General features: G+C 42.9%; 1 protein-coding gene across 1 annotated transcript in view; it reads right to left on the bottom strand.

The window, feature by feature from the left end:
- LOC120999301 (protocadherin Fat 4-like) overlaps nt 1-24,978 on the bottom strand; it is a 311,103-nt gene extending 286,125 nt beyond the window's left edge. The window contains exons 1-5 of the mRNA XM_040430172.1: nt 24,801-24,978; nt 18,034-18,191; nt 11,809-11,898; nt 10,748-10,822; nt 10,498-10,608 (exon numbers count right to left, since the gene is read on the bottom strand). Of these exons, the coding sequence (XP_040286106.1) occupies nt 10,498-10,608; nt 10,748-10,822; nt 11,809-11,898; nt 18,034-18,191; nt 24,801-24,870 (504 nt within the window). The 5' untranslated portion in view covers nt 24,871-24,978. The remainder of the gene's footprint in view (nt 1-10,497; nt 10,609-10,747; nt 10,823-11,808; nt 11,899-18,033; nt 18,192-24,800) is intronic.
- Between the last annotated feature and the right edge of the window lie 261 nt (nt 24,979-25,239).

The raw sequence follows: 25,239 nt of genomic DNA, 5'->3' as shown, positions 1-25,239 counted from the left end.
GGGGTGATAACCACAGTCATTTATCACGCCCGTGTAAGGCTTCATTCAGACGTCCGGATGCGTTTTGCGGATCCGATCCATCCATCAGTGGATCCGTAAAAATCATGCGGACGTCTGAATGGAGCTTTACAGGGGGGTGATCAATGACAGGGGGGTAATCAATGACAGGGGGGTGATCAGGGAGTCTATATGGGGTGATCACCACAGTCATTGATCATGCCCCTGTAAGGCTTCATTCAGACGTCCGGATGCGTTTTGCGGATCCGATCCATCTATCAGTGGATCCGTAAAAATCATGCGGACGTCTGAATGGAGCTTTACAGGGGGGTAATCAATGACAGGGGGGTGATCAGGGAGTCTATATGGGGTGATAACCACAGTCATTGATCATGCCCCTGTAAGGCTTCATTCAGACGTCCGGATGCGTTTTGCGGATCCGATCCATCTATCAGTGGATCCGTAAAAATCATGCGGACATCTGAATGGAGCTTTACAGGGGGGTGATCAGGGAGTCTATATGGGGTGATCACCACAGTCATTGATCATGCCCCTGTAAGGCTTCATTCAGACGTCCGGATGCGTTTTGCGGATCCGATCCATCTATCAGTGGATCCGTAAAAATCATGCGGACGTCTGAATGGAGCTTTACAGGGTGGTAATCAATGACAGGGGGGTGATCAATGACAGGGGGGTGATCAGGGAGTCTATATGGGGTGATAACCACAGTCATTGATCATGCCCCTGTAAGGCTTCATTCAGACGTCCGGATGCGTTTTGCGGATCCGATCCATCTATCAGTGGATCCGTAAAAATCATGCGGACATCTGAATGGAGCTTTACAGGGGGTTGATCAATGACAGGGGGGTAATCAATGACAGGGGGGTGATCAGGGAGTCTATATGGGGTGATCAGGGGTGATTAGGGGTGATCAGGGGCTAATAAGGGGTTAATAAGTGACGGGGGGGGGGGGGTAGTGTAGTGTAGTGGTGCTTGGTGGGACTTTACTGAGCTACCTGTGTCCTCTGGTGGTCGATCCAAACAAATGGGACCACCAGAGGACCAGGTAGCAGGTATATTAGACGCTGTTATCAAAACAGCGTCTAATATACCTGTTAGGGGTTAAAAAAAACACATCTCCAGCCTGCCAGCGAACGATCGCCGCTGGCAGGCTGGAGATCAACTCTCTTACCTTCCGTTCCTGTGAGCGCGCGCGCCTGTGTGCGCGCGTTCACAGGAAATCTCGCGTCTCGCGAGAGGACGCGCCGGCGCGTCCAGGAGGAATGAATCAACCACCTCCAGGACGCGTCTGTGCGTACAGCGGTCCGGAGGTGGTTAATAAATATGACATGATCAAAAATAAAAATGATAAAAATTTGGTTTATTTAGTTTAGAAAATCAACGACTGAGGGGAGATGTAATAACTATGTATAAATTTATCAGGGGCAGTACAGAGATCTCTCCCATGATCGATTTATCCTCAGGACTGTGACCATGACAAGGGGCACATATCACTGATCATGATAGGGTGTTAATGGGAAAGCAACAGTTATCACTGACTAGTAACCCCTATCATCTCTCCCTATAACATCACAGGAAATAAGAAAGAGCTCAGACAGAAAGAGAAGATCATTGAAGGTAAAAGAAATACATACCTTCATAATTCATTATTTTACAGGATATTGATGCAGACCTGAAAACCCCTTTAAATATGCTTGGTTAGGAAATAAAAAAAAATATATGCAGAACAGGATCGGACCTAAAATCACTGGGAAACAAATAATACCAAAAAGATAACATATACCAATTCATCAAACCCTAGTTCTTAACCAGATAGCTCACCACATGTTGCTCTAGAGGTAGGACCGCTTTAAACCTAGAACTGATAGGACAGAAGGCGGAACTAGGTGTGGATCTGCCCTTCTGTTATAGGACATGCTACTACTTCATGTTTATTGACAATGGCATCAAGATTTCACCTCCTGTCTGATCGGTTTCAACATGTCCAGAGCACGTGACATAGCAGGACCACACCACCTGCCGTACCTGATGCCATGCTATATCTGGGTACACAAGAATTGTGATCTTGAAGTAACCTATAGCCACAGTGCCTATGTTGGTCTTTAACATCTTGTTGAGGCAGCAGCAGTGTTAAAGGGATTCTGTCACCTCGTTTTAGGTTATAGAGCTGCGGACATGCACGGCTAGATCGCCGCTAGCATGTCCACAATATACCTGTCCTATAGGGCTGTGTCCTTTTATTTAGTTTAAAAAACCAAGGGGCTGTACTAACCTTCTTGGTGCCCAGCCAGGCCCCCTGTGAAGCAGCCCAGCACCGACTGTGTCCTCCGAATCTCCTCCTTCCTTCACAGTTAGATTGCCGTAATCTCGCGCATGCGCAGTGCCGGTATAGTGTTCCTTTCCTGTGCTGGCATCAGCCTCAGGGAAGGAACTGCGCATGCGCGAGATCGCACGTCGTGACATTACGGCAATCTTACTGTGAAGAAAGGAGGCGATTCGGAGGACGCAGGCGGTGCTGGGCTCCTTCACAGGGGGCGTGGCTGGGCACGAAGAAGGTTAGTACAGCCCCTTGGGCACCTTACAAGGCTCAAATCATTTTTTAAACTAAATAAAAGGACACTATAGGACAGGTATATTGCAGACATGCTAGCGGCAATCTAGCCGTGCATGTCCGCATCTCTATAACCTAAAACAAGGTGACAGAATCCCTTTAAGGACCTTTTGCTGGCTGTATTCTAGCCTGTTGTCCTGCTGTTTATATATTTTAGTACCAGGCTTTAGTCGTCTTGGTCCCCTGATGAACCAGACTACCTGGGGAAATGAATCAGGGACATAAGGGTTAATTCAAACATCTTACCTGATGATTTCTGATTGCTATGTTTGGAGCTGATTATTGATCTGTTCCTATTGAAACTGATTTGTGTACATTGCCCTGTATGACTCCCTATGCTACTGTAGCAGTGGTACTTTGAAGTCTGGACGTTTGTGGACATTTGCCTCTATTTCCCCTATTCAAAGTCATCAACTCCTTACTTTGTTTCAATTTAAAGGGTTAACTTCCACTGACTTATACTTTTTAATACTGTGTAGCTGCTTTTCATATGTTTGTTGTGATATACAGTTGCAAGAAAAAGTATGTGAACCCTTTGGAATGATATGGATTTCTGCACAAATTGGTCATAAAATATGATCTGATCTTCATCTAAGTCACAACAATAGACAATCACAGTCTGCTTAAACTAATAACACACAAAGAATAAAATGTTATCATGTTTTTATTGAACACACCATGTAAACATTCAGAGTGCAGGTGGAAAAAGTATGTGAACCCCTAGACTAATGACATCTCCTAGAGCTAATTGGAGTGAGGTGTCAGCCAACTGGAGTCCAATCAATGAGATGAGATTGGAGGTGTTGATTAGGTGGGTTTGCTTTTCACAAGGAGCCTGATGTGAATGATGCCTGTCACAAAAGAGCTCTCAGAAGATCTACGATTAAGAATTGTTGACTTGCATAAAGCTGGAAAGGGTTATAAAAGTATCTCCAAAAGCCTTGCTGTTCATTAGTCCACGGTAAGACAAATTGTCTATAAATGGAGAAAGTTCAGCACTGCTGCTACTCTCCCTAGGAGTGGCCGTCCTGTAAAGATGACTGCAAGAGCACAGCGCAGACTGCTCAATGAGGTGAAGAAGAATCCTAGAGTGTCAGCTAAAGATTTACAAAAGTCTCTGGCATATGCTAACATCCCTGTTAGCGAATCTACAATGCGTAAAACACTAAACAAGAATGGATTTTACGCTCCCAAGGCCCCAAGGGATTCATCTCTGCTCTCTACACCCACCTACTGAATACTAAAATGCATGGAACCCCCCTCTTGGTGCTATCTAAATGGGAAGCACTAATACCAGGTATTACTAATGAGGAAATTAATGATATATTAGAATCCTCTGTGTTGGTTTCCCCATCTATCAACAATAAATTCATACAACTATGTATTGTCCATCAAAGTTATCTGTCACCCGTGCGGCTACAAAGGATAGGCAAATTGACACATTCCAGATGCCACAGATGTGACGCGGAAGGGGCAAATTTTTGGCACCTTATATGGGAATGTCCATATATACAAAACTTCTGGTCTGACATTATAAATTTCCTCAATACACTCACGCACCCTTCTGTGGCATTGATTCCACAGGTGTGCTTGTTTGGTATTCTGGACGAGGAAGTATATCCACATCATTGTAGAATATTCTTAAGAGAAACATTATTTCTCGCACGAAAGGCTATTGCAATTCGCTGGATGGGTGACAGACGACCTTCTATTAATCAATGGAAAGTACTTGTGAACAACGTAGTGTCCTATGAGAATATTGTATTTAAAAACCGAGGTTGTCCTCAGAAGTTTAATAAAGTATGGGGATCTTGGTGTTCATCCATGCATACGATGTATTCAGCTCCCAGATTTTTAGATAACCTTAATGCAATGTTAAGGTAAAATGCTTGTATACATACTATAGATATATGTCCTACCTGTCATGATTGCTTTGTGCATCCATTATAACTGTGAAGTGTAACTTATTGAAACAGATGTTAGTATGAATATGGTACTGTTTTTGTTGTACTTTGTATTTGAATGTCTCATTGACCTTCATGTATACTATGATCTGTAATTCTCTAATGATTCGTTCAATAAAACGAGTTTAAAAAAAAAAAACAAGAATGGATTTCATGGGAGGATACCACAGAGGAAGCCACTGCTGTCCAAAAAAACATTGCTGCACGTTTACAGTTTGCACAAGAGCACCTGGATGTTCCACAGCAGCACTGGCAAAATATTCTGTGGACAGATGAAACCAAAGTTGAGTTGTTTGGAAGAAACACACAACACTATATGTGGAGAAAAAGAGGCACAGCACACGAACATCAAAACCTCATCCCAACTGTGAAGTATGCTGGTGGGGGCATCATGGTTTGGGGCTGCTTTGCTGCATCAGGGCCTGGACGGATTGCTATCATCGAAGGAAAAATGAATTCCCAAGTTTATCAACATTTTTAGGGCTTCAGATGGCGACCAAAATGGTCGCCAATGCGAGTTAGAATTTTCAAATGGCGACAAGACTTTTTAGTCTTGTCGCCATTTGAGACTAGACCCACCGCCACAGCTCTGCCGTTGAATACAGCGGCGGGGCACAGGAGCTGATAGTTCTCTGCCCCGCCGCCGATGTTCTTCTCAGCAGCGCAGTGGAGAAGGAGTCTCTCCCTCCCCCCTGTGCTGCTGCCGCCGCCGCCAATAAAAAGAGAGACGGGAGGAGGAGGGGAGGGGCTGTGGCCACTGCGCCACCAATGAAGATAACTGACCTGTTAATACAAATACAGGAGGCGGGTGCCGGAATCAAATAGCCAGCACCCGACCTCTCTGACAGGGAGCGGCACCTGAGGGGTTAACTGCAGCAGATCGCAGCTCCCTGTCATAGAGGTCGGGTGCCGGCTATTTGATTCTGGCACCCGCCTCCTGTATTTGCATTAACAGGTCAGTTATCTTCATTGGTGGCACAGTGCACGCCCCCTCCCCAGTACAATAAACATTGGTGGCGCAGTGCGCCCCCCCAGTATAATAAACATATAAATATTGGTGGCGCAGTGCGCCCCCCCTCCCAAGTATAATAAACATTGGTGGCGCAGTGCGCCCCCCCCAACACCCCAGTACCCCAGTATAATAAACATTGGTTGCACAGTGCGACCCCCCCAACACCCCAGTATAATAAACATATAAACATTGGTGGCGCAGTGTGCCCCCCCTTCCCTCCCCAGTATAATAAACATATAAACATTGGTGGCGTAGTGCGCCCCCCCAACACCCCAGTATAATAAACATTGGTGGCACAGTGCGCCCCCCCAACACCCCAGTATAATAAACATATAAACATTGGTGGCACAGTGCGCCCCCCCCCCCCAACACCCCAGTATAATAACCATTAGTGGCGCAGTGCCAATGAGGGTTAAAAATTAATAAATAATGAACTCACCTCCTCCAATTGATTGCATAGCTGCTGGTCTCCTGTTCTTTCTTCAGGACCTGTCAAAGGACCTGTGGTGACGTCACTGAGCTCATCACATGGTCCATTACTATGGTGATGGATCATGTGATGTATCATGTGATGAGCACAGTGATGTCACCACAGGTCCTTTGACAGGTCCTGAAGAAAGAACAGGAGACCGGCAGCTACGCAATCAATTGGAGGAGGTGAGTTCATTATTTTTTTATTTTTTAACCCTCAATTGACCTTCTACTAAGCATTCTGTATTAAAGAATGCTATTATTTTCCCTTATAACCATGGGCCTAAGGGTGAATAGGACAAGGGTTCCAGCCCCTAAGGGGGCTAATAGTAAGTAAAAAAAAAAAAAACACAAACACTAAGGCTACCTTCACACTTGCGGCAGTGTGATCCGGCGGGCAGTTCTGTCGTCGGAACTGCCTGCCGGATCCGCCGATCTGGATGTGACTGAAAGCATTTGTGAGACGTTCTGGATGCGGATACATCTCACAAATGAATTGCAAGAACGAATCCATCTCTCCGCTTGTCATGCGGACAGACGAATCCGTCTTGTATCTTTTTACACATTTTTACCGGTCTGCGCATGCGCAGACCGGAAGGACGGATCCGGCATTCCAGTATTTTGAATGCCGGATCTGGCACTAATACATTCCTATGGGGAAAAATGCCGGATCCGGCATTCAGGTAAGTTTTTTTTGCCGGAGATAAAACTGTAGCATTCTACGGTTTTCTCTTTTGCCTGATCAGTCAAGATGACTGAACTGAAGACCTCCTGATGATTCCTGAACGGATTACTCTCTTTTCAGAATGCATGGGGATATGCCTGATCAGTTATTTTCCGGTATAGAGCCGGTATAGAGCCCCTGTGACGGAACTCTATGCCGGAAATGAAAAACGCTAGTGTGAAAGTACCCTAAAATATTAAGTTTAAATCCCCCCTTTCCCAATTTTACATATAAAATATATAAACAATAAATAAATAAACATATTACATAGCGCTGCGTCCGAAAAGTCCAAACTATTAAATTATTAAAAAATATCTCCTATGCGGTGAGTGCCGTAACAGAAATAAATAAATAAAAACCATGCGATTCGCCATTTTTTAGTCACCTTGTCACCCATAAAAATAGGATAGGACTGTTCTATTATGGGCTGAACGTTTCATAAAATGCGAAATGCACGCAGCTTTTTTTGGTGTTTTTTTTTTTTTTTGCGTGGTATTGAGTATCGCAATACTTTTTTATGGTGACAAAAGCGAATCAAAATTTTGGTATCGAAACAACCCTACGCCGATCTTATCGGCGTAGCGTTGTCACGATACCAAAATTTTTATTCGATTTGGCGACTAAAAATTTAATTTGGCTCCTAAATTTTTCAGTTCAGGAGCCAATGGCTACTAGGTATTTTTTTTAGTCTGGAGCACTGATTTTGCAGGAGAACTTAAAGCCATCTGTCCACCAGCTGAAGCTCAACAGAAGATGGGTGTTGCAACAAGACAACGACCCAAAGCATAGAAGTAAATCAACAACAGAATGGCTTAAACAGAAGAAAATACGCCTTCTGGAGTTGCCCAGTCAGAGTCCTGACCTTAACCAGATTGAGATGCTGTGGCATGACCTCAAGAAAGCGATTCACACCAGACATCCTAAGAATATTGCTGAACTGAAACAGTTCTGTAAAGAGGAATGGTCAAGAATTCCTCCTGACCGTTGTGCACGTCTGATCTGCAACTACAGGAAACGTTTGGTTGAAGTTATTGCTGCCAAAGGAGGTTCAACCAGTTATTAAATACAAGGGTTCACATACTTTTTCCACCTGCACTGTGAATGTTTACATGGTGTGTTCAATAAAAACATGGTAACATTAAATTCTTTGTGTGCTATTAGTTTAAGCAGACTGTGATTGTCTATTGTTGCGACTTAGATTAAGATCAGATCACATTTTATGACCAATTTGTGCAGAAATCCATATCATTCCAAAGGGTTCACATACTTTTTCTTGCAACTGTATATATCCTGTTCATTTGCACTGTATTTGCATGGCACTGTGGAAAGGGTTAATTAATATTGAGAGCTTTATGGGACTTTCTAGTTAATAATGAAAAGCTAATAATTTTCCACAGTTACCATAAGGGTTAAAGAAGAGTATGCTTTGGATGGAAAAGTCAGACTTGTTCACCACCAAAACCATGTCGACAGACTGATCTTTTGAACGTCTGGTTTAGCTATGCTATTATGTCTGAAGAATTGTTTTTGTCTGAAAAAACTGCGTTATCATTGCCATTAGGTATTATTGAAGTTCTAATGCATTTCTCGGACAGACGTAAATTGTAACTTTGTATCTGTTTTGGCTGAGTTTCTCTACCCCTCCCACTAGAAGGTTCTAATTTAACTAGAAAATGTATCTAAGGAGAGCATTCAGAGCCCCTAGTGTTCTGCAGTTAGGCATTAGAAGAGACTCTGCTAGACTACTTGAGTGACCAGAAGAAGACGCTGAGATAGGGATGCTGAGTCACAGACCCTGGGTCACCAGCCCTGTGACCAAGGAGCCAGCTCGACTACTGAGCCACAGACTCTGGGCCACCAGCCTTTGGCCAGGGTACCAGCCTTCTAAGAGAGAGAGGGACAGTTAGCTCAGGCCTTTCCTCAGTATGAACCCTTCTTCTTCCCTGGAGGAGACTGGAGAATCCAGCCCAGTACCTTGTCTGTATTGCTTTGCTCTTGAGTTCCTCCAGTAAAGAAGCACACTGGTTAACTGCAGACCCTGACTCTCTGGACTTAATTTCCATTAGGGTGCAGCACACCATACTATCCTTTCCAGAGAGAAGCAACACATGGTGACACCTAGACGTGTCCAGGGGACCCAGTGTAGTGTTGGGGCCGCCCCAAACCCGGCACTGCAATTTGGCATCACAAACAGGATATGGTCCGAAGACAGCAGCGCAGGTTATTGTGGATCCAACCCCAATGGATTAAGACAGCCAGAAACGCTCCAGCCTGTATCTGAGGTGAACCAGCCCCATGAAAGCATCTGCAACTGTAAGTGTTCCCTGTTGTCGTAAAGAAATGTCTTCATGGCAGGTGTAGAAAATCTGCCTCAGAAAAGAAAATGTCTATTGAAGAAGCTAGATAAAAGTCTTGCTATAAGCTATGCAAAAGTCTATATACTAGTCAAAATCAGTCAGGGGAGAGGGGTATATTGTCAGCTATGATAAAAGGCAAAAGTGTTAAAGTCACCCCTATAAAGGGTCAAGCCACCACAAACCCGGCCACTGCACTACACATGGTACAATATGGTGTATTAAGGGCAATATTAAGAGATTCCAGCCTGGGGCCATAGTTATCAGGATGCTTACTCCATGAGCATCAGTGTGTGCCACTATGGAACATCAAGGCTTGTGTCCTTTGTCCCCTGGTGAGCTGTCTGGTTAATACTTGGTGGCTGACGGATTGGTATACGTTTCCTCTTTTGGTATTGTTTGTTTCCCAGTAATGCAGGTTGGATTTTGTCTTGCATATATTTTTGGTGATTTCTTACCATACTCTATGTCTAGAGTTTCTCCATCAGCACAGAAGAGAATTCTTTACGGTAAGAGCAGTGAGACTATGGAACTCTCTGCCTGAGGAGGTGGTGATGGTGAGTTCACTAACAGAGTTCAAGAGGGGCCTGGATTACCGGAGAAGGGTCTTTGATCCAGGGAGTTATTCTGATTGCCGGATTTAGGATCAAGAAGGAATTTGTTTCTATTTCTAAGTTTTGCACTAGCGCTCCAGCTGATAATTTTTCGTATTGCTGCGGGAATGAAGGAAAACGTCTATTCCGAAACAGCAGTAGCCACAGGTCTAGCAGTGACATCACAGACAGCGATCTCAGGGAACGCAAGCTCGCAGTTTCAGGAGTAGTGCCACTGGCCGGGGCAAACTGCATATCCATACTACTATAAGCTGACGTGCTTTACCTTGCATTAACCCAGCTGAGTGGACTGTGCAGGACAGGGAACCCACAGTTCATTGCAGTGGCCAGAACAGGTACTGTAGAACCCTGTGTGCCTGTAATGCTACCATCTGGAAAGTGACAGCATTGTCAGCAGTGCTGAGGGGGCGGTGAGTGGAGCAGGTAGATAGCGTGGTACACAAAGGGGGAAATTTATCAAAACTGCTGTAGTGGGAAACTGGCTTGGTTGCCTATAGCAACCAATCAGATTCCACCTTTTATTTTTCAGAACTCCTTTGGAAAACTGGAAGGTGGAATCTGCTGGTTGCTATGGAAACTAAGCCAGTTTTTCTTTACACCAATTTTGATAAATCTCCCCCATAGTTAATTTCACAAAAAAAAGCATTTCTGCCTCATTTCACCCCTTTTTCTGGATTAACTTTGCAGGATAATAGGCTGAACTAGTATATTACTATAATAGTACACTACCTTAGCAACAGCACTAAGCTTGTATCTGTTAATCCTGTTGAATTCCAAAATTTTGGACAATGTTATCACTCCATTCAGTGGATTCATGTGGAAATAATCATGGTGTGGGCCCTGTATTAAAGAAAAAAAAAATTTGAAGTATGATTGGTCATAGTTTGGTTCAGTGCTTCAGTTATTTGCAGATGTTGATGCATACAAGTTCCGTGAGGCTTAAATATTGTAATACGTAAAGATGAATGTGAAGACTTACCAAAAGACTATAGTTAATGAGAGATGTATTGTCTGTGGCCTCTACTTGTAGTACTGTAGTATTTAATACACTCGTCTGAAAAGGAAGCAAATAGTAACTCAAATTTTATATATTAAGTATTCCTTAAAGGGGTATTCCAATTTTAGAAAATTAATGTTACTCTTTCTAGCAGTGAAAATAGAATTACTATTCATAAAGCTCTTTTACGGAAATGTACATAGAATTAAAGGGGTTACCCCATCTGGACATAATGTCCATTAGATGTGGGTCTCACCTTTTGTGCCTGATTGTATCTCATGAACGGAGGCCTGTCTCGCTCTGCCATAAATGGAGAGGGGGTTCTCTCCATTCACTGCTATGGATCTTCCGAAAACAGGTGAGCGCTCTCACTTGACTATTTACAGAAGTCCCATAGCAATGAATAGAGAAAGCCGTGCATGAGTACTCTCCTCTCCATTCATGGGTCTGTTCTTGAGATAGGAGTAGATCCCCGAGGTGGGATCCATACTTATCGATATTTATGGCCTATCCTGCAGTATGCCATAAATGTCCAGATTGGGCAACATTTTTAAAATTATATTCTATAACATATGGGAAATAATTGGGGTCATTTATCAAACTGGTGTAAAGTAGATCTGGCTTAGTTGCCCATAGTAACCAATCAGATTCCACCTTTCATTTTTCACAGCTTCCTTGCAAAATGAAAGGTGGAATCTGATTGGTTGCTATGGGCAACTAAGCCAGATCTACTTTACACTAGTTTGATAAATGACCCTAAATGTTTGTACATTTTATACCTTTAATCGATGTGGAGGACAAAAGCTGAATTCAATATAAAATGTAGTTTTCCTCAAGATGCATAATATGTTTTTCAGGTGGAATTTCACAGGTAATATTGCTGAAATTTGAGATGACTAGATGCAGTTCAGCAATGGTGTAAAAGTGGTTGTCTGATAGGGCATATGGACATTGATTGGGTCCCCCCTATTTTGAGCTAGAGCGAAGAGCATTCCCATTGGGGGAAATGTATAGCTAGCCACAGCTTCAGTTCACTGACCTACCTCTAGAATGGAAGTATTGTAACTGTCTTGGACAAACATAGGCACATGACCATCTTCCTCCTTGTCACTGCTTCTTACATTCGGAGTCTTCTAAGATTAAGAAAATAAGATGCGGTTGAATTTCACTCACGTTTTCAAATTGTAAGGATAATACAGCAAAGACGTTTTTAAAATCTTTGTAATGACAATTTTTATTAAAAAAATTTAGATTATATCTCTACCTCTTCATGTGTAGAAACCATGTAAATCAATGTCCCTGTGAACAGAGATGAAAGGTTCTGCCTATAATAATAACTAAGTCTTGTCTTAAGACTTCTTTCTGGAGTGCCACACTGACTTCCTCATGCACACAACCGTTGTTTGGGTCCGCATCCGAGCCGCACGGACCCATTCACTTCAATGGAGCCGCAAAAGTTTCTTTGTTCCACAGCCCCGCAAAAAAAATTGAATATCTACTTTGTATAATGGGCGGCCCGTGTTTTGCAGATCCCTAATTGGTTGTGTGCATGAGCCCTTATGTAGAAGTTTGATTTGTATAGAAGCATACTTATTACACCATTTAGAAAATCTATATTCAGATATAATGTGCAAGAAATGTGAAGACATTTTATAAATATATTTATAATAATTATTGTGTAATGAACTGATGTTAAATCTTTGGTTACAATCCGGAACTGCATTTGCAATTTTACCTAGGAGAGGATAGTATTTTTACTCAGAATCCGGTGACTGGAGAGGCCCAAGGGTATCTGTCACTTAAGAAAACATGAGTATTATATAAGGCACATGATAAGATGGAGGACCCTGTTACAGATTTTCCATCTGAGCCACGGAAATTCAAGTTTTTCTCTGATACAATCTATTTAGTAGAATAACTATAAAAACCCTACTAAGGTGACGTGCATATGTCCAGAATATAAAAAAATGAGTAACGCTATGAAAAATAGGACTACATTCCCCCGAAAAAATACAGACCAATACATGCATATTACAGATAGTGTATCAAATGTCAATACATGAATACACATCGGTAAAAATACAAAAAAATCTAAATCTAATACAGAAAGGGTTAGGCCTCTTTCACACGGGCGTCGCGTGTGAGGGCCGGATAAGATGCAGGTGCGTCGTGGGAAAATGCACGATTTTTCCGCGCGAGTGCAAAGCGTTTTAATGCGTTTTGCACGCGCGTGAGAAACATCGGCATGTTTGGTACCCAAACCCGAACCTGGACTTCTTCACAGAAGTTCGGGTTTGGGTTAGGTGTTGTGTAGATTTTATTATTTTCCCTTATAACATGGTTATAAGGGAAAATAATAGCATTCTTAATACAGAATGCTTAGTAAAATAGGGATGGAGGGGTTAAAAAAATAATAATAATAATTTAACTCACCTTATCCACTTGTTCACGCTGCCTGGCTTCTCTTCTTTCTTCTTCTTTAATGAGAGGGGAGAAAAGGACCTTTGGTGATGTCACTGCGCACCTCACATGGTCCATCACATGATCCATCCCCATGGTGATGGATCATGTGATGGACCATGTGATGAGTGCAGTGACGTCACCACAGGTCCTTTTCCTCCTGGTCATCAAAGAAGAAGACAGAAGAGAAGATGGGCTGCGCAAACAAGTGGATGAGGTGAGTTAAATTATTTTTATTTTATTTTTTTACCCCTCCATCCCTATTTTACTAAGCATTCTGTATTAAGAATGCTATTATTTTCCCTTATAATAATCATGATCGGGTCCCCATTCTGATCATCTCCTAGCAACCATGCGTGAAAATCGCACCGCATCCGCACTTGCTTGCGGATGCTTGCGATTTTCACGCAGCCCTATTCACTTCTATGGGGCCTGCGTTGCGTGAAAAATGCAGAATATAGATCCACGATTTTCACGCAACGCATAAGTGATGCTTGAAAAAAATTGCTCATGTACACATAGAAATAAATGGGTCCGGATTCAGTGCGGGTGCAATGCGTTCACCTCACGCATTGCACCCGCACGGAAAACTCGCCCGTGTAAAAGGGGCCTTAAAGTGCAAAGTGTCAAAGTGAAGTAAATCTCCAAAAGGGGGATGAATTCATAAGCCCCAGTGGTATAAGTAATCACAATTACAAAGGCAACAATTCAAAATGTGTTAAGAATAAGAAGAATGAAATAATGTACTAACCCATAATATGCGAGATGTCTCATGGGCATGCGTGTACCGTGACATGCGTTTCGGCATCCGCCTTCAAGGTTGTTTTTTAATTTATATAGTTTTTTATTGGACCTCAATAAAGTACCGTATATATTTTTTATATTCAGGATATATGCATGTCTCTTTAGTAGTGGGTTTTTTGTTATGTATGTAACTGTTAACATGTAATGTGCCTGGTTCACCAGCAGGTGGCAGCACAAATGGCAGAGCTACAGGTACATAAAATGGAGCTTTCTATTCCATTCTACCACCTCCCTCTGTGGTGTGGTGGGCGTGTCCCACTGGCTGCAGGAATGGTGGAGTTCAGGTTCTAGTCAGTTTGGTTTTTCCCCCTGCCAAGGGAGGGTGTGTAGCAGGTGCACGTCCCTGTTGGACGAGCCCTGTCTGAACCAGCTGGAGCACCTTCAGTTCAGCTGGACATGGAGGCAGAAGCCTGAAGCCTCTGAAGCCAGGAAATAATGTTCCCTGGACAAAGCTAGAGACAGACCAGATTACAAAGTGAAGTACAGCCTAAAGAGTAAGCGGAGTTCTATAGCCAGCCTGTTAGCACAGCAGAGCCAGAGAGCAACAGACGTAGCAGAGAGGAGTTTGCCTGCCACAGTTAATGCCAAAGCCTGCTGGAAACCAAGATAAAGCCTGTAAGCTGTTGGAGAAACGTTTATGCCAAGTAAAGCTGTTATCAACTTCATCACAAAGTCTGGACTCAATTTATTTAATAATCCCCTTCATCCAATGCTTAGGGTCCAGTGTATCCATGTAGGGGCACAGTGACATGTGCACAAAACATTAAGGGACATTCAGGCCACCCTACACCACTCTGGCATTCCTACATCTGGGTACCATCCACAGTATCACTAAATGGGGCCCTGTGCCCTTGTTGCTTCATTGCAACTGGAATCACAAAAAACAAACATTTATCAAATTTCTTAAAGGAACCCCAGCGCATCCCCCGGCCTCTGCTGCACTAAGATCTGCAGATGATCCCATTTTCAAGCACCTAGCTCCAGTCTGTGGCATGTGGAAGGGGCATAAAAGCCAGATTGAAAGCAAAGTTTTTAGCCACCTGAAACCTCAAAAGTTTAATCAATTTGTGTGGGACGATTGTACAATGCTTCCTGTTTGTCGATGTGCCAGTTTTCGCCACTTGTCATAAGTTTTTGTCACCAGGGGCGTAACTACCATAATGGCAGACCATGCGACTGCTATGGGGCACAGGGCAAGAGGGGGCCAAGTTGGGATCATATCCTCGTCTACCGGGGGTGAAAACTTGGTCAGGACTCTACCGTCTAAAGGAACAACTTTTAGCAAATGAGGCAGTGGAAAAAATGACCCAAGGGTCATTGAAAGGGTTTTTTAGACGGAAACCCTTCTGTCTTGTGTGGGGGGCCTGGTTTGATCCTTGCTATGGGGCCCTTACTTCTCTATGTACACCACTATTTGTCACATTCGCTACGTTCCTAGGCTGAGATGTCAGCACTGTCCAATTTTGCATGTTGGGAGAAAAACAATGAACTGGAATGACAGCAAGAGGCGAACCTCTACATGGATGGATAATCTGATTAGAGTAATGGTGCGTAGTGATCCATTTTGTACAGCAAATTGAATTGGACGTCATATCCCAAGCCTAGTGTGGCAAACAATGTGTACACAAACCATCAGAAGGTGTTTGCATGACATTTGGCTACAAGCCAGATGTCCATTTACAGGTGTTCCATTGACCTCATGGCACAGCTTTCAAAGGCTATCATGATGTACAGTGAGACAGCAATGGAGACTGGAATGGAGATCTGTCCTCTTCAGCGATGAGTCCAGCTTTTGTCTTGGACACAATGATAGCCAGAGAGTGGCCTTAAGACACAGGGGTAACATCATGAAGAAGGCTTTACAAGGGAACATCACACCGGTCATACTCCTGGGATTATGGAGTATGGTGGCATAATATATGGTAGCCAGACCCCTCTAGCCTTCATTTCAGGTACACTAACAGCTCAGTGTTACATTCATTTGGTTGTGGAACAGTGGTTCGGCTATTTCTCCACAGTGTCCCACGAGCCGTTTTTCAACAGGACATTTCCAGGCCACATGGCCTAAATGTGCTTCCTTCGTCTGCAGCATCTCCGGACTTGTCCCTCATTGTCATCATGCAATTGCAAAGGGAGCTGCTAGCATTAGATGATTTGGATGGGCTAAGTACATTGAGCATGGCAACATTTCTCAGACAACCATTAATAACCTCAACGATAGCACGTCAAGATGTGTAACTGCATGAATGTCTGCACGTGGTGCTCATATTAGACACTAAAGAAAATGTAGATAATTTGAATATTTTGTTTATATTTTTTTATTATTTGCATATCATTAAAATGTCTATTGATAATGTAATTTCAATAATTCTACCACTTTTCCTTCTTGGTGTTGCAATTTCAATGCTGAGGAGTGTATATTGTATGTAGATATAGGTATTGTAAAGAGTTGGGTTGGAAAGGAAGATATATTCCTGCCTGGCTCTTAATAGGTTATAGCTGGGTTCACATCACCATTTAATTTCCCGTTGTCCTGATCTGTCAGAAGAGCAGAAAAAAAACTGGATCCTGTAATCCTGTATTTTAGGCAACCCTTATGTACATTTTGCATCACTTTTAGCCATTTCCATCTGAAATCCATTATTTTAGATGTAAAAAAAAAGTTGTGCATGCAGACATGTGGCGAGTTGATTCATTAGAATCGATTTGCTCATCTGTAATACATACATATATACACTCAACATTGAAATTGCAACACCAAGAATGAAAAGTCACCTCTCATTGCCTCTGAGAAAAAAGCATGACTCATTCCTGAAGAAGATAGACACCCATTCCATGCTCCATTGCTGGCTTGCAGTGCACCATGCAACTTTTGAAAGTGGTGGCATGAGGTCAATGGAATACCTGTAGCTGGACATCTGGCTTAAAGCCCACTATTCTGAAAACACCTTCTGATGATTTGTGTAGACACTGTTTGCCTAACTAGGCTTCCAGAATCCTGGCTTAACTGAGTGATAGGCCTAGGTCAGGATTTGCCTTTCACCGAGTTAAGCCAGTGCTCTCAGCACTGATGAGGGGCTATCGACCCAAAAAAGCTGTCTGCAGATGAGGTGCTGGCCTATATATTATCCAAGTCATGTCTCAAGGCCTATTTAAATGGTCGAACATTGACTTATAGGTTAGCTGCCTTACATCTGGTGACATGAGGCAGAGCTTGTTAAGAGCTCATTTGCATCCCTTTCTTCCCAGAATTCCAGATGACCATGTATGGCCTATAAGTCTGTAAGGAGAGATATTACCCCCCAAATTATGACTTAGGCCTCTCACCCAGTTAAGCCAGTATTCCCTGTACTGATGATCTCCCTGAAACAGCTGTCTGCAGATAAGGTGCCTGCAGATAAGGTGTCTGCAGATAAGGTGCCAGCTTATTTATTATCTAAGTCATGTCTCAAGGCTTATTTAAAGGGTCAAACAATTGACTTAGGTAGCTAATTGATAGGATAGCTGCCTTAAATTTGTTGGCATATGAGGCAGAACTTGCTAAGAGTTCATTTGCATCCCTTCTCCCAAAAGTTTCTTATAGTCGCTTACTATTTTTTTTAAAGTTGATTCAAACGACAGTGACCATTTAAAGCTCCTGGGCTCAAATGCAAAATGTGTAACAGCGCCACCCACTTGCCATGATGTGCACTGCATTCAAACTGGATATCGGCTATTCAGCTCAGGTCCCAACCTGATATGTTCCCAAGTATTCCTGTTCAGCTACATTTACATTATGCAGCTGAACAGGAAGACTCAAGAACATATGCAGCTGAGACCTGATCAGAACCCCCCTCCCCCATCCAGTGTGAGTACAGTGTAGACAGCAGAATTGGCAGCCCAACAGAGGGGTAAGTACTGACCAGACTATCTTTGCACAGCAGGTCAGAAGGGTGCCAATAATTTTTTTATTTTTTTACAGAGAACCCCTTTAAGTAAAGTCTACAGAAGCATCAGGTAGTTACCAGCTTAGATGTCTTCAATGGTTTTGTGGTTTTGATTGCAGATTTATTAAATGTTTTTTCATATTTCAATTCCACATCGTCCAAGTCCTTTGTTGTCTGATTTCCTTCTAAATGAGGAGTGGAACGCGCAGGCAAGTGTGATAATGGCTTACCACCTACTGGGATAAAAAAGTATATGTCAATTATATCACCAGATAAATAAAAGATCAATTTAGTATAACGTGCTACTAAATTTCTACTTTAAGAAAGGCTTTTGCCTCTTCCCTCAGAAATCTACTGTGCTTTACGCTAATACGCATAAGGCCTCATGCACACGAGATTGTCATCCGCGTCCGTCATCTGTGTCCGTAGGCTACTTTCACACAGACGGATCCGCTGATCCGTCTGCATAAAAGCTTCCGATCGGAGTCCCAGACACTTCCGATCGGAGTCCCAGTTTAATCGCTGGGGCTCCGATCGGTTACCATGGCAGCCAAGACGCTACTGCAGTCCTGGCTGCCATGGTTACTTAGCAATTTTAGAAGCATAATACTTACCTGCGATGTCTGTGACCGGCCGGGCACTCCTCCTACTGGTAAGTGACAGGTCTGTGCTATAAGCAATGCGCCGCACAGACCTGTCACTTACCAGTAGGAGGAGCACCCGGCCGGTCACAGACATCGCAGGTAAGTATAATGCTTCTATTGCTAAGTAACCATGGCAGCCAGGACTGCAGTAGCGTCTTGGCTGCCATGGTAACCGATCGGAGCCCCAGCGATTAAACTGGGACTCCGATCGGAACTCTCCGCTGCCACCAATGATGGGGGAAGGTGATTTTAATTAGGGGGGGGGAGGCCGCACTGGCCACCAATGATGGGGGGTGATTTTAATTAGGGGGGGGAGAGGGGAGGCCGCACTGGCCACCAATGATGGGGGGCTGATTTTAATTAGGGGGGAGAGAGGGGAGGCCGCACTGGTCACCAATGAGTTAAATACAGGGGAGGGAGGGGGGAGGGAGGGGGGCCGCACTGGCCACCAATGAATTTAAAACTGGGGAGGGAGGGGGGTCTGCCCCCTCCTGCCTGGCAGCACCTGATCTCTTACAGGGGGCTATGATACGCACAATTAACCCCTCAGGTGCGGCACCTGAGGGGTTAATTGTGCGGATCACAGCCCCCTGTAAGAGATCGGGTGCTGCCAGGCAGCAGGGGGCCGTTATGTCCACAGTTCTCAGTATATTTTACCTTGAAGCGTCCCCATCACTATGGGAACGCCTCTGTGTTAGAATATACTGTCGGATCTGAGTTTCACGATCTAACTCAAATCCGATGGTATATTCTAACATAGAGGCGTTCCCATGTTGATGGGGACGCTTCAAGGTAAAATATACCATCGGATTGGAGAAAACTTCGATCCGATGGTATAATAGGGACACCTGACTTTACATTGAAAGTCAATGGGGGACGGATCCGTTTGCAATTGCACCATATTGTGTCAACGTCAAACGGATCCGTCCCCATTGACTTGCATTGTAAGTCAGGACGAATCCGTTTGGGTCCGCACGGCCAGGCGGACACCAAAACTACTTTTTCCTTCATGTCCGTGGATCCTCCAAAAATCAAGGAAGACCCACAGAAGAAAAAACGGACACGGATCACGGAACTACGGAACCCGTTTTTGCGGACCGCAAAAAAAACCGGTCGTGTGCATGAGGCCTAAGGCAGATTTACGAATCTTGTCTGAGGATTCATGCACATTCATATTTCAGTCCGCCAACCACAGATCTACAATACCCCGATTCCTTCCATGTGCATTTAGAATTTTTATCGCACCTATCAATAGAAATGACTATTCTGTCCACAAGAATAGGGCATGTTCTATAATTTGCGATATGGCCACATGGATCTGCAAATATACGCCTGTGTGCATGAGACCTAAAATGTGGACAGGGTAAACCTAGGCAGTCTGAGGATACACCACATTTATCACACTTTCTCATGCTGTGTGATAAATCTGCTGCATGCGTAGATACTTTTGTCTAAGTTTACACCAACTTGTGGTTGGCTTACTTTGTACCAACATTTTGGCACACATGATGCATCTTAAAGGGAACCTGTCACATTGAAAATTGTGTCTAAAATGCAGGCAACATATTATAGAGCGGGAGGAGCTGAGAAGATTGATATATAGCTTTATGGAAAAAACATTTAGTAAAACTAATTTTTCCATTTATATCCATGCTCATTCTGAGCTTTGAAGTCAAGGAGGCGGTCTTATCAGTGACTGACAGCCTTCTCTCTATGACTGTGTATACAGAGATCGCTGTCAATCACTGATAGGACCACCTCCTTGACTTCAAAGCTCAGAATGAGCAGGATTTTAAATGAATATAATACACGTTATACTGAATCATTTCCCCATAATTCTGTATATCAATCTGCTCAGCTCCTCCCGCTCTATAACAAGCTTCCTGCAGATTAATTTGAATTTTCATGGTGACAGGTTCCCTTTAAGCAACACTCCCTTCCAACTAAGCCATGCCAACTCACTGACCGAGATGCAGTGGATTAATCATTTTGGTGCATTTGTATCATAAAAATTCTGTGACATTATTTGCCAGAATTTTTTTTTAACTTTGTGGCATTTTATGCCATATTTTATGCACCAAAAAGCAAATGTGAACTGTTCTTTCTAACATCTATATTATACTATTTTATGCCACAAATACAATCATACCACATATGAACCATTTTATAAACACTCCCCAAGAAATAAAAACAGTACCACCTACCTAATCCACCCATTATTTGGAAGAGGAGGTAACGATATGCCAACAAGAAAAGAAAAAAAAAGGAGAACAGGAGAACGAGAGAAGTTAAGGTGGGAGCGAAGAACCTTTATAGCCCCTTTATTTCAACCATGTTTTCCATAATAAAAAACCCTTCAATTTCTAGCCCAATTTTTACATTTACCAGGGGCACTCAAGTTCTTTTTGTAAAGGTCCACATACCTAGATCTGTGCAATATAGTGAAGGCCCGAGCCACAGTCAGTGTCATATAGCTCGTTGCAGTATATATTTTTAAAACAATAATCCACACCTGTAATCCCACCTAATCACCTTTGTGCTCCACACACCTTAACGGTGCCCCCTTAGCGCCTCTGTACACAGTAAGGACGCTCCCTTAGTACCACCTCATATTAGTGATGCCCCTTAGTTTTTCCTCTAGACAGTAATGATGCCCCTTAGTGCCGTTTGAATAGTATCCTTCCCCAGTAGTGCCTCCCACTTAGTATGATGCCCTTAAGTACCCCCTTCACAGTAGGATGTCCCCTAAGTGTCCCCCTCACAGCAGGGTTATTTCTAGGTGCCCCCACACAGAAATGCTCCTTTAGTGACCCTGACACAGTATGATGCCTCTAAGTGGCACTGTCTTAGTAGGATGACCCCTTAAGTGCCCCCTCACAGTATGATGTCCCCTTAAGTGGCTCACACACAGTGTGATGCCCTCTTAAGTTCCCCCTCACAACATGATCCCCCTCAAAGTGCCCCTCTCACAGAGTGATGCACCTTTAAGTGCCCCTCTCATAGAGTGATGTCCCCCTAAGTGGCCACCCACACAGAGTGATGCCACCTTAAGTTACCCACTTTACCGATGTCCCATGATGCCTCCAATTTGAATACTTACCTCCCCTACGTTTCCCCAACAAACAGAAAGGAGCAGGTCTGCTTTATTCTGTTTAATGCTTTCTATGGCTCAGCTCAGCAGGCAGGAGTGTAACTACCATAGCAGCAGACCATGCGACTGCTATGGGGCCCAGGGCAAGAGGGGGCCCAGTCTTAGTTGGTATCATCTCCCCTTCTACTGGTCAGGATTCTATCATCTAAAGAAACAACTTTTATCAAACAAGGCAGTGGAATAATGGCCCAAGAGTCATTGAAAGGGGTTTAGGCCGAAACCCTTCTGTACTGTGTGGGGGGCCAGGTTTGATCCTTGCTACAGGGCCCTTACTTCTCTATGTACAACACTGTCAGCAGGCACAATGACATCACTGCATCATGCTTGCTTGTGTTGACCCACCAATGAAAGGAGAATAGTGGGTGAAGCCAGTACCTGTCTGATGATGTAGATACAGTTGAAAACAGGATATGCAGGAGTCAAAACAGCTGGCAACCGCGGTCCATATTCAGACAGTGGTCTGCCAGTTTAGTACTCCAGCATTATCCTCTTACCATTATAACCAAAAATACAATTGGTCCAATTCTAACCAACTATTAAATACCTTTTCTATAATTTCTATAATCTCGTACAAGTAAACTTGCAGCTTGGGACACCTCAAAAAACATGTGAATCCTGTCTGCTCCTATATTCCCACATTTTACACCTTCACGACGCTGGGAGTCAGAGTCTGTGAGCGGCAAAAAGACCTTCTGAAGGCCCTGAGGCCTGCCATAGTGAGGTTCCTATCATGCCCTGCTATGGGAAAAGCGATCAGATGAGTGCATGTTAAAGTACCCTGGGGTGACTTAAAATAAAGCCACATGACTGTATATGTTTGGCGATCCAAAAAACATGGAAGTTTCACTTCTGTAGAAATGGCATCAATAAAACCCACATATTGCCACACAAAAAAATGAGCCCTAATACAGCTCCATAGATATAAATATAAAAAAAATTATGGAAGTTAGAATATAGAAATACAAAGAAAAAAAAAGTTTTTTAAAGTATGAAAAACAAAGCATTAAAAATAAAATAAAAAAAGCATTAAAACGAAAGAAAAAAGAATGAAGCCAAGTGGTCAGTTTTACCACGTAGGGAATGCCATAAAAACAAAACCCATAAAACTGACAGAATTGTGTTTTTTTTTCCCAATTCCGCCCCATTTGGCATTGTTTTCCTGCTCCCTACTATATTGTATACAATATTAAACTGCAAAAAAACAAGCCTTCATACAGCTATATGAACAGAAAAACAAAAAAAGTTATGGCCTCAGAAGACGAAGAGGGAAAATGAAGACTGACCGAGAAGCAGTGGATTAATCATTTTGGTGCATTTGTATTATAAAAATTATGTGACATTATTTGCCAGAAAAATGTTAAACATTGTGGCATTTTGCACCATATTCTAGGCACAATAAAGCAAATGTGAACCATTTTTTCTAACATCTATAACATACTTAAATTTTTTTTTATAACAACACCACAAATACAATTATACCACATATGAACCATTTAACTATAAATACTCCCCGAGAACTAAAAATAGTACCACCTACTAGGAAAAAATGGAGAATCATTGCATCCTTAAGGGGTTAATACAGTTTTTATTCTCCTTATAATCAATCCTATAAAGAAAATGAGGTGTTTAGTGTCATCTATCTACCATAAAATACTGTGTTGTCTTAGGCCCCATGCACACAATTGTATCTGTTTTGCGGTCTACAAATCGCGGATCCGCAAAACACGGAAACTGGCCTTGAGTATCCTGCATTTTCCCATTCCACATGTCCTGCCCTGGGTTAGAAATGCCTATTTTTGTCTACAAAACAGACAACAAATAGAACATGCACTATTTTTTTTGCGGGCCACAGAACATAATTGTGCTGTCTGCATCTTTTGCAGCTCAATTGAAATGAATGTGTCCACATACAAGCCACAAAAAATGTATATAGTAGGTGGACCAAAAATACTGGTGTGTGCTAAGGCCTTATGTGAAGGATTGGATATAAGCCATATTTCTTCATTCAGTTGTTCACCCAAATCTACCTGCCAGTGTGCCCTAGATTTATGCTGTAATTTACCTGAAAATGCGCTAATCAATTTCTTATATATACGCAAGACTGAACGTCTACCACTAACCTTCTGTAAAAAATGCCTTCTACTTAGGAGTGACGTGGGTATAGATCTCTGCAAACTGCGGATCCGTAAAACAAGGACACCGGCCATGTGCGTTCCGAATTTTGTGGACCTCACATGGCCGGAACTATAATAGAAATCCCTTTCTGTGTGGACAGCACACTGTGTGCTGTCCGCATCTTTTGCGGCACCATTGAAAATGAATGGGTCCGCACCCAAATGCGGAACGGATGCGGACCCATTTTGCGGACGTGTGAACGGATCCTTATGTGGAGTTTGCAACTACTTTCTTCTCCTTCTCTTCAAAAGAAAGGACAAACCTTCAGCATGAACATCCCTGAACATTCAGTTGCCAGTTTTTCACTCAAAACCTGGTTTTCTATATCACAATGGAATTGCATTTAAAGAGGTTGTCCAGCTTTTTCTAAGTTGTTAAATTCTCCCCTTCACACCTAGACCTGTTGCATCAAACATACTTACCTGTGCCCCACTGCTCCTTTCCGGCTCCTTTGGTCCACCGTTCTCTTCCCCACTTTCTGGTCCTCCACATGTAAACTTATTGCATGGACGGGGGTCATGTGCGCCGCTGCAGCCAGTGATTGCCCGCAACAGTGATGTGTCCCCCAAGTGGCACATGACCCAGTGAGGACGAAAATGTAAAACTTATAAAAAGCTGGACAACCCCACTAATGAATCAATTAGGAAATCAAAGCAACCACATGATTCAGTAGTTATAGTTAATGTGACTGCTTATGTATTCGATGACAGTTGAATTATATAAAATTTAACAATATTACAAAAGAACAAAATGAAACAATAATATATTCAATTTATAAATAAGGAGTGGATAGTATATGCTCCAAAAGGATGCAAGATGATGAAACATAATTTTACTAAAAAACAAACAAAAAAAAACAACTATTAATTACTTACCTTGAACAAGGAGGTGCAAAGTAGCACAATGTAGCAGCAGGTAATGTAGCCATTGCTTTAGCATCTTCATTGCTCGATAAGGAACTTATTAATAAGACATCTGTTCTCCTGGGTCTCTTGCTGCTCAGCTTATTGTAGGTAGTAATCTCAATGGATAACAGGCTGGAAGTCTTGTTGGTTCTGCAGTCAGACACCTCTGAAGCATCCATGTAACCCAGTCAGGTGACTGACAAACACCTTCAGCAGTTTGTTCAGTAAATATTTTGGATCATACTTGCAAATATTTAGATTTTTTCTTTGTTTGATTTTATAGTGTGGTGTCTGTCAAGTTTTTCTAGATGTTTTTTCGGACAGATTTGCTTTTTTGGAATTGTTCACAGTTCAGTGTCCCTATATATACTACTGGAGGAAGCGTTAAATTTATGTAGAGGTGTAAGCC

Source organism: Bufo bufo, chromosome 4 (assembly GCF_905171765.1).
Source record: "Bufo bufo chromosome 4, aBufBuf1.1, whole genome shotgun sequence".
NCBI lineage: Eukaryota > Metazoa > Chordata > Amphibia > Anura > Bufonidae > Bufo > Bufo bufo.
The sequence above is the reverse complement of the archived record's forward strand: the minus strand, read 5'-3'. Positions and strand labels throughout refer to the sequence as shown.